Below are 16,886 nucleotides of genomic sequence, written 5' to 3' on the forward strand. Positions count from 1 at the left end.
CAATTCACAATTGCAAAAAGATAGAATCAACCTGAGTGCCCATTAATTCATGAGTGGATTAATAAAATGTGATATATGTATACTGTGGAGTACTACTCAGCCATAAAAAGGATGAGTTAATGCCATTTGCAACAATTTGGGTGGAACCGGAGACCATTCTTCTAAGTGAAGTATCTCAAGATTGGTAAAACAAACATCACATGTACTCATTATTAAATTGGAACTAACCAATGAGCACACGTGCACAGAGGGAAGTAAAACTCACTGGAAATCAAGCAGGAATCTGGGGGGAGGGGCAAAAACCTACCTAATGGGTACAATGAACACTATTTGGATGATAGGCACACCTATAACCTTGACTCAAGTATTAGAAAAGCAATCTATGTAACCAAAAACATTTGTACCCCCTTAATATTTGGAAATTAAAAAAAAGAAAGAAAGACAGAAAAGGAAAAAAAAAAAAAGAAATCACAGCTCTGGCATTGCATGAGGCCAGATTGGTGGGGGATCTACAAGGTGGGCAAAGCCATTAGTCTGATGGGTTATTCACTACCTACTTTGCAGTGGGAAGGTGGGGCCAGTGGTCAGATTTGAGTTATTTGTGCTTAAAAACGTTGTTTTCTAATAGTTATTATTCTGCTATTTTTATAAGTTGACACTTAAAAAGACCCAGGAATCTTACATGAGAAAAACAGCCCCTTGGGGGCACAAGAGTTTACCTGACACCTTGCTCAGTTCCTGCACACGTGCCCTCCCGTCCTGGGTTTGAAGCTTTCTCCTCGTTTGTTCATCTTAAGGAAGGCAGTTGTTTGCCCTTTTGATAGAAGTGTGCCTTCTATCAAAAGTCAGTTACAAATCTGAAACATCCCCTTCCTGCATCCATTTCTGCATTATCTATTTTTGGACATTAAAGAGCACTAGAAAAGAAACATGACAATGTAGAGGTTTTATGCTTACTTGACTTTACCAATGGCAAACCTTGTAAGTTGGTTAATCGAGACCTGTTTTGAAAAATTCTATAGCAAATGTGTTTTGGGGATGGCAAGTAAACTTTGGGGACCTTTGATTTAGGCTTGGAAGTATAAACCAAGTGGTTTCTCACTTCAATATTGAATAATGTTTTTAATTGGTCTTCCTAGGTAGACAACAGCCTGATTCACGTAATGGAATAAAGGGAACATAATGAGTATAAAGGAGCCACCAGGCCCCAGTTATATATAGATACACAAAGTTTATTTTCAAATGAGGATCATACCGAAGCAGGCAAATATTCCTTTTGAGTTTTGTGATTGCTTTCAAAATGAGCTACATTAATGAATTAGCATCATGGTTCCTAACATACGTTTTGCTAACAAAATGTTAGTACCCAGTTTTGTACAATGTAATTCACCTGTTAGTGCTATGGGTTCGTGGGCGGGCAGGGGGTATGCACAAGGTTGGAGTTGCATTTCTTATCATAGAACATGCCCTAGGAAAGGTGGGGGTGGCATTTCAATCACATCTCTTCCCAGAATAAATTGCTGTTTCCCTCACTTTACAAATAGGTGAAAATATTATAGGTTGGCAAACATTTTTGTGATATGATTGCTTCTCAAACCTGAATTGCAAGGCTGATACATACATTGTGGGAGGAATTTTACAATGGCCTATACATGATTTTTCTTTCTCTTTGGCAGGAAATAACTACGTGTTTGCCAGATTACTACAAATGGACTCAGTACCTCTTTATTAAGCTCTATGAAGATGGACTGGCCTATCAAAAGGAGGTAAGTTAAAGGTGGCTGTGCTTCCAAAATTCCACAGATTTTCTCTCTCTCTCCTCAGGAGACATCATTGTTAAATAAGAAGCAAATAAACCCTGTTTGCACAGTAGCAGTGAAAATGAACACTACCTCAAGTTCGTGAAATCCGTCACAGACCCAGAAAGTAACTACTACCTGGCTTAGTTTATTGCCTTCAAGACAGGGTCTGGGCTTCTTTCACTTCTAAATTCCCAGTATATAATACAGTGTCTGGTGTCTGTAATGAGTTCAAGGAGAGGCTTCTCTCAACCTAGCTCAGCTCCCTCTCCCAGCTGTGGGACTAGCTGGCTAGCTCAACCTCCAGGAAATGTGGTTTCTAACTTGCTAAATGGGGATGGTAACATTTTCCTTGCAGGGTTCTATGGTTTGAATGTCGCCTGCAAAACTCATGTTGAAATTTTATTGCCATTGTGATGGATTTAAGAGATGGGACCTTTAAGAACTGTTTAGCCAGAGCCCTCATGAATGGATTAATGCCATTATTTCAGGAATGGGCTCCTGATAAAAGGATGAGTTTGACCCAATTCCCTATCTCCGTCTCACACACTCGCTTGCCCTTCCACCTGCCACCACAGGGTAACACAGCCCTTGCGAGATGCTGGCACCATACTCTTGGACTTCCCAGCCTCCAGAACCATGAGCCAAATAAACTTCTATTCTTTATAAATTACCCAGTCTCAGGTATTCTATTATAGCAGCAGAAAACAGACTAAGACACAGGGTTTGGGGGAAGATTATAAGTAACAGTTACAGAACAAATATCACAGTACTTACCCATAGTGGTCTCCCAAGAAATGGAGATGCTTGTATGGCAGGAGCTCAGTAATAATAGGTAAGGCTTGGAATAGCGGGAGATGAGGCAAGAGTGTCATAGTGTAGCCTAGAATTGCACTGTTCAGCATGATAGCCACTAGCTACATGTAGTTGTTTAAATTTAAGTTTAATGTAATTAAAATTAAATAATATTAGTAAGCCACATCCTTAGCCATACTAGCCAAATTCCAAGTGCTCAGTTGCTTCATGTGTTAGTAGCTAGTACTGGACAGCACAGTTATAAACTATTTCCTCATAACAGACCATTCTGTTAGCTCAGAAAGTTCAGAAGTAACAAGGAGGAAATCCATTGTACCTTTATGCTTGAGACATTCTCCTTTGACCAGAGTGATTTCATGACATCGGATTACATTTCCTTCTCTGTGGGTCCCACAGAGTTTGGTTTTGCAGAGAATAATATTTATATAATCATGTGTTAAGATTTTAAATTTTTATAATTAATAAAGAGACAAATACAGAAGACTTAATTTAAATTTCAGAATAAAACAAAAATGTCTGAAACCTTGACAATATAAAAATAATATAGGCCGGGAACTGTGCTCACGCCTGCAATCATAGCACTTTGGGAGACTGAGGCAGGAGGATGAGACCAGCCTGAGCAAGAGTGAGACCCCATCTCTACAAAAAAATAGAAAAATTAGCTAGGCATGGTGGTGCACGCCTATAGTCCCAGCTACTCTGGAGGCTGAGGCAGGAGGATCGCTTTAGCCCAGAAGGTGAGATAGGGAAGAGAAGTAGAAGCAAGAGTGAGATGATCCCTTCATCTTTCATAACAAAGAGTCATAGATCAAGAATTTGAGGTTTACGATTTATACTTTAGTGAAATATGTCTATTACAAATATGCCTATTAGAAAGGTAGCTATCAAAGCTAACTTTAACAAAGATAGCAAGAACTACAAGAGGGCTGGGGAGGTGGAAGAAATGCTATATGACCATGCTTATTTCATGGTCAGCAGATATAGTCTAAAGATAATATACCAAAATGGAAATAAAATTGTATTACTTAAAGTTGTAACAGTAAACACCAGAAGAACTAATGAACAGCACATGTTAAAAGTGGAAGAGTATTTTAGTAACCATTTCAGATAATTATGGATATTTTTCTTTGATACTATATCAAAATTCAATGAGTGATAGTTTCTTAAGAGTCAGTTGCGATGTTGAATCTGAAATGACATCAATGAACTTTTTGTACTCTGTTATATTACAACGCACTGGGCTATCTTTGAATGGATTTTTTACTCAGGCATAATTTTGTAACATCATGTATCCGTCATTTGGAAAATACTGGTCACTGAGTTATGCAATCTTCAAAATGTGGACACATCTCATTGTATAATGTCATCAAAAGAGTCTTGAAGTTTTGGAGAAGCTGTCAGCTCATAGTGGATAGATGCAAGTTTTCTAAAATTCTAATTTTGTATTGAAAGCTCATTTTATCATTGACAATAGATGCCATTGATTGTTTTCCTTGAAGTGACAGGCTCACTTTGTTTATTTTTGAGAAAATGTTTACCAAATACCTGAGTTTGAATATCCATAATTTATTGTCAGTCATTCTTTCACATAAAAATATGGTTTCATGAGAAAAGTGGCTAATCCACCTAACTCAAAACTCAGTCACATGAGTACTTTCCCTGGAGACCACCTTTGTACTTCACTATGTAGCATAAGTTCTTCATGCCTACTTCCCATTTCATCACACAAAATATTAAAAAGATGTGTGCTGAAAGGTCAAAATTTTATAAAATTAATAAATGTTACTACTTTGCCAAGGACATTCTTAAGTTAAACTGGCTTTTATTTCATTATACTGTGAGTACATGGCAGTGAAGAACACAGTGACCGTGTACAGTTTGGTACCACTGTGTTGATTTGTGCTGAGACCCAATGGCCTTACCCACCATTGCTTTTGTGCCGTCAGTGCAAATGTGAACACAATTACAAGTGCAAATACTGTCTTATTATAATGAAAATAGTTTTGACCTTCAGACTCCTTAAAAGGGCCTCAGGGATCCCCAGAAGTTTGTGGACCACGCTTTGAGAACCATTGTACAAGTATACAACCTCCACCCCTGCTCACATTGTAAAATTAATATTAAAATGTTGGTTATTTAAAATATTTTAAGTTTTTTTTTTTAACCTGTTGAGTCTCCATTAACATTTGGGATAAATTGAGAGTGAGAATTTGTAGAGCTGAGTTATACTATTACAATATTCACCCATTGTTGTCTCTCCTGGGTCAGTTTAATTTCTTAAAACGCCATAGTTTTTCCTCCTCTGCCCAACGCCTTATGAGGGGAGGAATTATGGCGAATGGTGAGAGACAGAGGAAATATCCATTCAAATTCCTGACTATACAAACCTTTTTGTATTGTTGAAGCATAGTTTTCAAAAAGTTGAAAAATGACTCCCATGCAAATATTAATATAAAATGAACATGTGTCATAGATTTTATTCAAGCCATTAATTAATGAGGGAGCTAGTTGTGTTATGACTGGTTCAAATGAGATTTCAAGGAACAGAGATGTATGGAGTCAGAGGAATGCTGAAATGAATTTCCTAATGGAATCAAAACCGTTTAATGTCCCATAAGGCAATGAACCTAACCTTTAGGGCTGTCTTTTCTATGAGAGAGAATCATTTGCCTTGTCATTGGATGGGAACTATTTGCATATTCCCAGACAAAAATCATATGCATTGTTACCAGTTTTCTACCAGTTAACTTCTCCCCTTGCAACAGAGTGCCTGGGCAACAGAGTGAGATCCTATCTCTCAAAAAGGAAAAAATAAATAAAATACAATGTATCAAGTTGGGGCATTTTAGTGCCCAAACACCTTTCTCTCTACTCATTGCCTCCATTGTCCCGAGTAGTACCTGAATGTCATAAAAGGGTAAATGCAAATGGCAGAGATACTTATTTTAAATGAAGATAGAAACTAGAACTCTTTTGGAGAGAATTTTCATAATGGTTAAGACTACATGTTCTATCAGCCAAATGAATCAATGGAGACAGAGTTCAAAATAGTAGTTACCTTTGGGGCCCGGGGCAGTGTTGATAAAAGGCACACAACAGTTTTCTGAGATGCTAGTAATGTTCTGTATCTTGATACAAGTGATGGTTACATGAGTATGTTCCTATGTAAAAATTCATCAAGTTATACACTTAAGATTTTTCCAAGTTACCTTATGTGTGTTATACCTTAATTTAAGCAGAAGTTTTTAAAAATTGAAGAAAAAAAAAACTTGATTTCTAGAGACCTGAGTTCCTACCCTATCCTGTCTCTGTCACTTACTGACTGTGACTTAGCTAAGTTATCTGATTTCTCTGTTCCTCAAATTGCTTTTCTGCAATATGGAGATGATAACATAATTTACCACAAAAGGTTGTTGTGGGAAAAAAAACCTTTTTATGAAAGCTACTTATCTTTTGCAATATAATCAATAAATTTATAAAAATTGTTAAGCTAGAATAAAAAATTCAATAAAAAACTCCTATTCAGAACCCAAAAAAAGGTGGTTGTGAAGATTAAAAGATCCAACTTTAGTAGGCCACTTAGCATAGCAACCAGTACATGGTAATCACTCAATAAATGTTAACAATTTTATTAAAATAAATACATTTGTTTCCCTTAAAATAATCCCCATCTGCTAAATTTTAGGTCAGTACCATCTTTTCTTTTTTTTCTTCTGTTTACTAAAATTTTCTATTCTGCAAGTTCATCCTTTCATATAAGAAGATACCAAAGTTGAGTCAGACAGACACATGCTTACAGGCTTCCTTCCCAAGCCTGTTCTAATAAGGTGAAAACCCAGTGGCAGTTCACGTGTTGTTTTTACAGCTGGCTAGTGGTTTCTTTGCCAAGCAATACTCCAAGGAGATGTCCACAAGTCTCAGAGCAGAGCTATTGCATTTTCAGACCCTCTCACATGTAAGAAGCCATGAAATGATCCTATTAAGGGTACTCACCTGATTGTATTATTTTGTTTCATGAATTATAACAGGCCTTGGTTAACTGGGACCCAGTGGATCAGACAGTGCTTGCCAATGAGCAGGTAGATGAACGTGGCTGTTCGTGGCGTTCTGGAGCAAAGGTGGAACAGAAGTACCTCAAACAGTGGTTTATTAAGACAACTGCTTATGCAAAGGTTAGTAGCAGCCTGGTGGCTCCCCAATAATACCTTACGTGTTAGCAGGCAACACCCAGGTCTTCTGGGCATTAGAAAGCCTCACTGTTGGGGGTAAGTTCTAGGAAGGGCTCTCAGAGCCACAGGTATACAGACAGGAAGCAGAGGAGCCTCATCTTCACTCACTTAGAGGGTGATGGGTTTGGGTCTCCAGTTGTAAGTCAAGAATGACACCTGGAGGTCATTGTAGGCCATTGTTTGCTGACCTTTCAATTCACTGCCACAGAGGTCAAAAAACACCCACAATTACAGCAGCAATAAAGCTTTAAAAAAAGAGAGAAAACTGTTTTCATCTATGCAGTTCTGACAAGACCTCCAGGAAGACAGAATGAAATTTCAGAGGATCCATAGAAGATTATTATGTAAAAGGAATGAAGAGATGACTGGTCTCCATGAGGGAAGGCCAGAGTGCAATCTAAGTCAGTATCCAAAGCTCTGTAAACTGGTCCTTGGGCCTTAGTTTCTCGTGAATAAAATGAAGGGGGTGGGCCAAGTGGTCTTTAAGGAGACTTCTGCCTCTTTCCATGTTCAGGGATTCAAGGCAAAGCCAATCATTGAAAGTAGGGACTTGCTTATTAAATCACCACTAACCTGGGCAACATGATCAGTCTGTATATACTGGAAACGTCCTATGCAAGTTATCCTTTGAGCTTACCAAGTTTCAGGATACTAGAATTGAGGAGTCACCCCCTGAAACTCCAGAGATAAATGATCAGAGCAAATTAGGGACACTTTACATGGCAATTTGATGATCTCTGTATTATTCTGCATGCATGAGACCGGGCATAAACAGGGTCTGAAAAGGTAGAGGTATCATGAAAGACTACTCACAGTGTGTTGTGGTAGTTCTTCCTCTGTGGTAGCAGCACAAGAAGGATAGTTGTGCCCTTCCATAGTAGCCCATGGGTTGCTCTGTGAGAGATAGGGTATCGCACTGAATAGACTGTCAAGTCAGATCCAATCCTGTAGTTCTTATATGCAGAGAAAACACAAAGTTCTCAATAACCTCTGATCACTACAAAACTTTGTTGAATTAGAATTGCAGTATACCAACGCACAATACCAAGCCATATGGAAATATGACCTTCAGTTTTCTCACCAAAAGACATGTTTCAAATGAGACCGTTTTCCCAATATAATTTATTCAGAATGCAGCAGAGAATAGCATATGGATTTGGAGAAGTGCTCATTAGAACTTGTTAACATGTGCCTTGCTGCTTTTAGGCACAATGATATTGGGAACTGAATGGGAAGAGCAAAGCTGAGGGTGTTGCTTTCTGTGCCATCCCAGGCAGTGGGAGCCCCTATTTGCTGACAGTTGGTTTCTACTACATTACCTGGAGGGATGCGAGGTCGCCTCTTGGACCCGTGAGATGATTCTGTTATAGGCATTGTTGGAAAGGCTACCTAATTAGCTCTTTTGTTTTGACCTCTGCCTCTAGTTGGAAATATAATAACCTAACTGAGGGACATTATTCTTTAAATTGTCAGCTGTGAATTTTCATCTGTTCAGTGGAAATGGTTAGTTACCATGGTGATTTGCCTGGTTCTTGCTGAACTCCTGTGCAGATTTATTGAAGAAGTTGTCTTTGAGGTCAGCACTTGGTTTGCTCTGAAAATCAGGAGAAGAGGGAGAGCAAGACTCCGTGAGGCCTAACAGAGAACAGTTGCTGTGGGGCTGAGAGCAGAACAGAGACTCCAGGGGGGCTGTGCAGTTACTGGGATACCTTGGAGATATGGCCTAGCCAAGGGTGTATAGTTGATACCTTAAAAAAGGCATTAGGAGTATAGATGACACCCTAGGACTAAGGACAAAATCAAAATAGACTTACTTTAATGAAAAATAAAGGCGAGTCTGAGAGGTTCAAAAGGAACGAAACTCAACATCTGTAAAGGAAGACAGCATAATCCAGACCCCCTACAAGGTTTTGTCTGCAGTGTCCATCATATTATTAAAAATACTAGACTTGGAAAGAAGTAGGAAATTGGGACCCATAATCAAGGAAAAAAAGAAGCATACCAATAGAAATAGACCCTGACATGACCTAGGCATTGAAATTGGTCAATAAAGCCAAATGCATCTATTATGTAAATGGTGTGGGACTTAAAGGAAAAGAGAGTCATAATGAGTGAATAGATGGGGAATCTCAGGAGAGAGTGGAAACTATTTTAAATGAATGAACTGGAAATCAAGAACAGAAAAGTGTAACATCTGAAATTAAAAATCTATTTGGGCTACAGAGGAATATGTAAGGGTTAAGTCGACCACAAAGCTGGCAGAGAGCTTCCCCCCACACACCCGTGTAGGGAGTGGCATGTGTTGTGGCCTTAAACAGAAATGTATACATGGCTTTGAGAAACTGAAAGAATGACACTATAGCTTAAACTGAAAGAGCCAAGTGGAGGGACTCAGGATAGGGCTGGAGAAGTGTTTAGGGGCTAGACCAGACAAGGCCTTTTAGGTCTTAAAGAACTTACCATAGGAACCCGAGGAAACCATTAAAGCATTCTAAGGAAGAGAATGACATGGTCAGATTTGTGTTTTTATAAGGTCATAGTGGAAGGCCAAGTGTGGACACAGAGAGACCAGTTAGAAGGCTATTGCAGTGGTCCAGGCATGTAAAACTTGGACTTAGGTGGGAGTAGTAGAGAGAAGTGAGTAGATTAGAAAAATATTCAGATGGCAAGATTCATAGTTTAGTGGTACTAATATATGGATGAGAGTATGTAGGAGATGGTGGTATCAAGGAAGACCCTGGCTTGAACAGTAAGTGGATGGGTAAGCCACTTACGGGGATAGGGAGTCCTGGAAGAGACATAGTCTTGGTCCTTTTGAGTTTGAGGTGGCCATGAGATATTTGAGTAGACATAAAAATAATAGGTGCTTGGAAAAGGAGGTCCAAACCTTCAAAGAAGATAAAATGAGATGAAACAGGACATCTGCTTTAAAATCTGGTATGACAGAAATAGTCTTGAATTAGTGAAGAGGTCCTGCTATCTATATAAGGATGAGATGTTGAATCAATTAGTAATGATTTCAGCTACAAGCAACTGGAAACCCAAGTTATGGTGGCTTAAACAAATGGGAAGTTACTTTCCCCACATAACAAGTCCCAGTTGCTGGGACTGAACCGAGATAGGGCTCTGAGTTGGCATCTTAGTGGCATTCTTGGCCTTTCCTTCCTGCGTATCTCCTGTGGTTACAAGCTGGTTGCTGCAGCTCCAGACATCACATCTCCATTCAAGACAGAAAGAAGCAGAAGTGGCAATGCGAGTGACTGTTCCTCTTATCTGGAAAGCAAGAACTTTCCTAGAAACCCGCAATAGAATTCCACTGATGTCCCAGTTGTGTCATGTGGCCACCCCCCACATCAAGGGAGACTAGGAAAGCAGGCGTGGGCTTTTAGCTTCTGTGGTTGAGGTGGATGGGGCAAGAGAATGGGCACTGGGTGTTGGGATAGCCAGGGAGCAGTGCCTGCCACAGTTATCTCTAGAGCTTTGCATTTGCATCTGGTTTGGGAGCTCTCAGGGCTGCCTCTGTGTTGCGGCCGTGGTCTGCTTCGGGGCGTGGTTATGGAGGAGCCCTCCTTTCATTCACTTAACCTCCAAATTTTAAAGGCAATGTCTGGTGTGAAAAGTACAGGGAGCCCTGAAATATAAAAATGCTTTATTAAGGCCATTCTGTGATCTATTTGATTCTTTTTCTTCTCATCCCCCACCCAGTCTTCCTAAGATTGTTTGCTTTGTGAAATGTTAAAAGTGATTTCAGCCACTCTCTCTGTGAAAAAGAAAACTTGCAGTGGGAGTATCTGAAGACCATGAATTAGTCTTGGCAGAGATGTGGGCGGCGTCGCGTGGGCAGCACTGCTGAGGCGAGAGCAGGGGAGGAGGATGGCTTGGAGCCTTCTGTACAGCGAGCACAGGGATTCAGCATCTGGTGGAATGCCTCAGTTCCTGACAGCAGGGTGACAATTGGAAGGACAGTCCAACACAGAGAGAGGGCCTCCCAGTTCAACTTTTCTAATAGGTCTGTGTTTTTGATTTCTCCTGCTGCCTCCAGTGGCCCCTGTCGGCTGCACTGCAGGCCCTCAGCCCCTGGGCACCGTGCACAACCATGATGGTTATGTTTACCATGTTTGCAGGAGATACTTGGCAACTGCTATAATGTGAACACAGTCTGTGATCAGGGCTCAGGCCTTTATTTACACCATCTGACTTAACCCTCACATTCATCCTTTGAGGGTTGGTACTCACTTCTCCCCATTTTACTGATGAGGAAGCTGAGGCTAACGCTGGTAATACGTGACAGCTCTGGGGTTTAATTCCAAGTGCCTGAGGTCTCCTAACAGGTGGTCTCTACTGCTCCTCTGGTGGTCCGAATTCATGTGTTCTTTCCTGAGATGTTATTGAGTGCCTGGCCAGCCCTGGGCTGGGTGCTAAGAGTACAAACGAGAGAAGTTGAGGTCCCTGCTCTTAAGGAGCTTAGAGGCTAGGGCCAGAGACAGTGGTGGATGTGAGCCGTCCCAACCCAGTGGGATCCCGTCACACTGCAAGAGAGTGCAGGGGAGACGAGGAGGAGGAGCCCCAAGTTTGCGCAGTGCTCTGTGGAAGTATCACCCAGGAGGTGATGAAAGATGGGGAGTGCAGCTTGTCTGCAAGGGAGCATCTTGTTGCCTTCTAGACGTGCAGGAAACTTTATCCTTCACCAAGTGTTTCCAAGTAGGATTTCTGCTGGTGAGAAGCAGATGGGCATCAGAGAGCTGTTACGAAATCGGTGGGAACGATTTCCCTGCCTCCTTTGTGCCCCTCCTCTCCTGATTTCACCTGTGAACTTACAGGTAAAGCGGAGCTACCTTTACAGAACGCACTGGTCTTGTTCTAGCCTGCAGAGCAGGAAAACAGGGGGCTGGAGGGTGGGAGGGAGGGAAGGGAAGGGCAGTTTGTGCCAGGAGCTCTTTGGGGAGATGGAGGAGGATGCTAGGGCAGAGAGACAGCCTCAGGGGAGCAGTGATGCAAGTGTCTAGCCTCCAAGAGTCACCTGCGCTCTGGAATGGAGACCCTTGGGACTCTTGGTCTAATTCTGAGGCTCTGGGTTGCTTATGAAAGCATACGGCTGCCCCCTGGAAATTGGGCCCGTTGCCGGCTTTCTGCTCCTGTCCTCCTATCCTGTCTCAGCCCCAGAAGAGAGGCTGGCTCACAGTTAATGCCAGGAAATGCCTCTGGGTAACAGCACCCCTGTCACCTCTGTGCTGCTAGGGAAGCTTTGCAAAGGGATTGGTCCCACCTTGCCCTCTGCCCCCAAGAAAGCTCCTCAGATGCAGTGCCTCCTCCTGTGTGTGCATGCCGGCCTTCATGTGGTAGGGGACACACAAATAACATGTTGGCAGAGGAGGCAAAATGGCAGAACCTAGGGGAGCGAATGAGAAACATTTAACGAGCTGTCAGCTTCTCTGCAGAGCTCTGAGGACACAAGCCAGGGCTAGGATTTAATGATGATAATGCTTGGGTTTATCTACTACAAGGTTTTCTCTTAAAAGCCTGTGGCTTTGAAGCTCTTATTGCATTCATCCCTGCTGTGCCCCTCTGTGGCCAGTCAGGGCTGAGGGTGGCCTTATCCCTCCCCCTTTTAAAAGATATTTTATTAGTTACTGAGTGGTAGGAGGCAGAGCCCATACTACACCCCTGAACTCTCAAACCAGTGCTGAGCCACATGCCCAGAGCCCTCTGCCTCCCTGCCAGAATTCTCCCCTGGGTCCTTCTGGTTCTTTCGGAAACAGCAGGCTCTGCTCCCAGTGCCTGGGATCTGGTTTTGACTCCTGTGTCACAAAGCTGATTAATTGTTAAATTCTGCTCCTTCTCACGTGCTATCTCCTACTTCTGTTCTCTGTTTTCCCTACCTCTCCAGGTTCTTTTCTCTCCGAAGCTGTCGTAAGTTGAACTCTGTTCTTCTCCACCCTAATCCTATCCTCTCAGCCCTCCCCAGGTGCACCCTGGCCAGGGTAGCCAGTGCCAAGGGGCACAGGTGGGAGCTGTTTCTGGGAGAGCCAGCGCTCAGCCCCTCAGAAGTTCTTCTGGGAGTGGCATGGGGCAGGGGCAGGAGGGAGCAGAGGCCATAGGAAAGTAGGCAACTTGAGGCTGGCGGTCGCCTGGTACTTCTTCCCAGGCCAGCAAGAGGCTGCCTCAAGTAGAGGGAGTAAGCTCCTTAATAACAGCCGGGGCAAAAGGGACACTGCTGGGAGGAGGCAGCTGCCGGCTCTCAGCAGGCCACAGAGAGAACTTCTGCCTGGAAAGGTGCACCAGCATTGGTGCAGGGCTGGGCCCCAGCTCTGGGATTTAGAAACCGATGGTGTTTCGAGATGATACAGAGATGATACAGGCAGTTATGTTTCCTGTCCCTAAATGCAGGGCCTTCCTGCCCACTCTGGAGCGTCCCCCACCAATGCCTAATCACATCTGCAGGTGGTCTCTGTTAGGCTGATTCTCTGTGACCACCTTATTTCCCTTAGCGCTTTGTCCTTGCCCACACCCCGCTGTCCCTCCCTGTCAGGCAGGAAAGAGCTGCGCCTGCAAACCCACGCCAGGGGCATGAGGTGAAAGCGCGCTTCTGAGGGACATGCAGTCTCCAGGGCAGCACACGCGCGCTGCAAGCAGGAAGGTTTTCATTCTTTGTTTTGTTTCCAAGATGGAGGGAATGACTGCAAAGGGAAAATGGAAGAAATAATTTAATAGTATACTTTTTATAGTATATTGACAATAAAATGAATTGTAAATTTGATCAGGAAAAAATAAAGATAGAACTAAACATATGTCTTGCTTTTAAACCCTGAGTAGGCTTTCTGAGCTCCTGTTTTGGAGTCAATAGGCCTTCTGCCTTCTCACCTGGATTCCATGGGAAGAAAGGGATTTATTTAGCCCCTTGTTGAGGGGTCTCAGGGCTCGCTAGGAAGGGCTGGTGAATGTCACCAACGAACCTCTTTAGCTTAGAGAATCATTTGACTCTTAAAGCTAGAAGAAACTTGAGAGAATGTTTAGCTCCGGGTCCCCCACATTGAGCTAAGAGTCCCTGCCCTGATCTGAGCAACATAAAAGCAAGCAAACAAACCCATCATGTTTGCCTTTACTGCTGCTTGAAATTACAAAATCAATATGATGTCTAAGAACAAATTAAAATAAAGGAATAAGGTGATGCTTTATTTCAAACAGCCCACGTTCTGGCCTCCTCACTCCTCCCCAGGGCGCTGACTGCCACCCCAAGGTGTGTGTCCCATCCTTGAAAATTACTGACCCAGCCCACGCCTCGTTTCATAACCGAGGCACCCAAGCCCAGGGAAGAACCAGTTCTGGTCCTGCTTTCTTTCCCCTGCTCTTGAGGACTAGTTCCCAAGCAACCGAGCATTTCTGAGAACCGTGTGGGGACAGTAGACAGTCGGCCTGTGTTGCAGGAAGGCAGGACATTAGCCACTTAGGAAACGCAGTAGGTACAGAGAGAGGGCACAAATGGCCGGGTAATGGAAAGTGCGCCGAATAGAGGTTTTCTGGTTTGTTCTTGATGGGATTGGCTTGTTGGCCTCTCAGAGCTAGAGCTTTGTTGTGCTCTGCATCATTATTCTCCACTCTAATGCCCTGTCTTCAGTGGGGGCCTTCTGAGCCTAGCTGCGTAGAGAACAGTGAGACTGATGCAGTGGCTGCCGCTATTAAAGAAGCAAACAGTTAGTAACAGAAACATATGTGTCAGTATTATTTTTTTTTCAAAGTAAGTGTTCTCTTATAGAAAGAAAGAGTCTTTCACAATATCTTTCCATTTCTGTATATATTATGCTTCCCATTCCAGGATGGCTAGCTTTGAGTGTCAGATTCGCTGGAGACAGATTGAACAGAGCTGTAATAAGTTGAGAACTCCAGAGAAATGCACTATGATAGTTTAAAAAGAGTATATTAATAGCATGATCTTAACTATGTAAAAATGTGTGTCCAGGCACACATACTCATGCTACATTTTATCCATCCTGACACGCAATTAGTTTTAAATTAAATGCACCACAAGAAAGAAAAACACTGTCAATCAGTTGTAAGATATCGTTGATCGTAAGATGTGTCCCAGTTTCAGAATTTGTGGAAAAAACGTGCATCTTCAAATCAATGGAAGGTAGGATATAAGTAGGATAGAAGGATATAGAACAACAGTCATCTCCCAGGGTGCTTAAATTGATTGTGGATAATTGTTATTTTTCTTTATCCCTCTGTCCTTTCTAGGCTTTTCATAAAAAGATTAGTATCATTTTGATAATCATAAGAGAAAACAGCATGATATCAGGGCAATGTCATCATTTATTTACGCATCATCTTCAGACCTGAGTGCCTTGGAAAGGGATGGATGATCTTACATTCTTGGGAGTTTCATCCATGGGCAGGCTTCCAACTTGAAGATAATTGAGCAGAATTCTACTAGGACTACTGTTACCATTTTGTTTTTCATAATTAGACCAATAGAAGCTTTCAATCTTGCCCCCAAGACTCCTCTTTCCTGGAATAAGACTACCTTTTCAGGGGACTAGTGCCAGAGATTGGGCTGAAGGTGATTTTCAACTTGTAGCTATTTAATTATTCCCTATTTAACCCCTCTCCTTAGGGCTGCAATTACAGTCCCTCTTTTGTCCTGTGGACCCAGGGGCAGGCAGTGAGGTGACAAAAGTGGCCTGTGGGAATCAGAAACAGTCTCATCAGACAGGTGGCACTGTAGTTGGGAGAGTTCAGTCTCTATCGATAATCTGCATTCTTAGGAAGGTGGTGGTGACATGTCCGAACCTACAGTCACCATCTTGGAAGTTAGTGGAATTAGAACTGTTCTGCTGCTGAAAAGTTAGGGTTACCAGGGTAGGGGAGGAGGGAGAAGACTAATAAGTGGTATGCATGTATCCTTGAGTGGATATATGCATAAGAGATTAGCCAAATTTGCCACCACCTTGGCTTCCTGGTTCCCACATCCTTTACTGATCCTTTCCCACAGAGCACGCACAGGGGCCATGCAGTGGAGCGCCCAGGCTTTCATTCCCTCATGGTCATTCCTGGGAGGCACATTCTTCTTTCCAGCATCAGCGACAGTGTTTATGTGTGTAAGAGTCCTTTTATTGGAAGGTATTTTATAGCAGTTGCTTTGTCCCCCTCTTTCATGTAGCTCTGGGAGTATGCTTGATGCATGTGTGGGCTGTTTGGTGCCTCTTTTGTTCTTGCCCCTGAGGTCCCTGAATTCACAGCTTGTTGGCAAGTCATATACCATTAGCAGGGTGCCCTGCTCAGAACTAAATGTTTCTCTGCTGGGTTAACAGCACCTTCCCTGGAGTCCATACTCTTAGATGGCACAGTTGTATCTGTAAATAAATGTCTTGCATTGAGATGCTACAACAAATGGATTTTCTAGAAATACATACCACATTTCGGAGAGAAGTTGAAGTAGGCCTATCATAGAGAGACTTTTATATTTATGTACTTCTCATTTTTTCTCAAAATTCAAACAATGTAGACATCACACCAAATGAGTTTTTTAGCGTATAATCTTCATGCATAATTTCATGCCAGAGTCAAAGTTGGAGAGGGGGACTTTAGGGTATAAGAGAAAGTTTATTCTGCTAGAATATTCTAGAGGGGATATCTACATTTTTAAACATTTTGGTGCCTTCAGAATTGGTTTTTCTTCATTAGAACTCAAATATATATCGTGTTGTTAAAGTGATTGCATCGAAATGATTCCAAAAAAAAGAGAGAGTAAAGAAATCTTGGCAATAAGAATTAGTTTAGAAAAATATATACAAATTATAATTCAAAAATAATTGCTAATCAAATCACACTGATTTAGAAGTATGCTAAGTGTTAAGCTTTTTAAAAGTGTACATTTTAGCTGGGTGCAGTGGCTCACAGCTATAATCCCAGCACTTCGGGAGGCCAAGGAAGGAGGATCACTTGAGTTCAGGAGTTCAAGACCAGCCTGGGCAATATAGCGAGACCCCATCCCTACAAAAAATTTTAAAAATTAATTGGGCATGGTGGCACCTGTAGTCCTAGC

The 16,886-nt window shown here is 42.3% G+C and overlaps 1 protein-coding gene across 3 annotated transcripts in view; it reads left to right on the top strand.

Annotated features, from left to right (window-relative positions):
* Nucleotides 1-16,886, top strand: part of LARS2 (leucyl-tRNA synthetase 2, mitochondrial) — a 130,563-nt gene that overhangs the window by 45,434 nt on the left and 68,243 nt on the right. For all 3 annotated transcript variants that reach the window (XM_045529805.1, XM_045529806.1, XM_045529808.1), the window contains exons 6-7: nt 1,677-1,766; nt 6,644-6,787. In XM_045529805.1, coding sequence (XP_045385761.1) covers nt 1,677-1,766; nt 6,644-6,787 — 234 coding nt within the window. The remainder of the gene's footprint in view (nt 1-1,676; nt 1,767-6,643; nt 6,788-16,886) is intronic.

This window comes from Lemur catta, chromosome 18 (genome assembly GCF_020740605.2).
Source record: "Lemur catta isolate mLemCat1 chromosome 18, mLemCat1.pri, whole genome shotgun sequence".
Lineage (NCBI taxonomy): Eukaryota > Metazoa > Chordata > Mammalia > Primates > Lemuridae > Lemur > Lemur catta.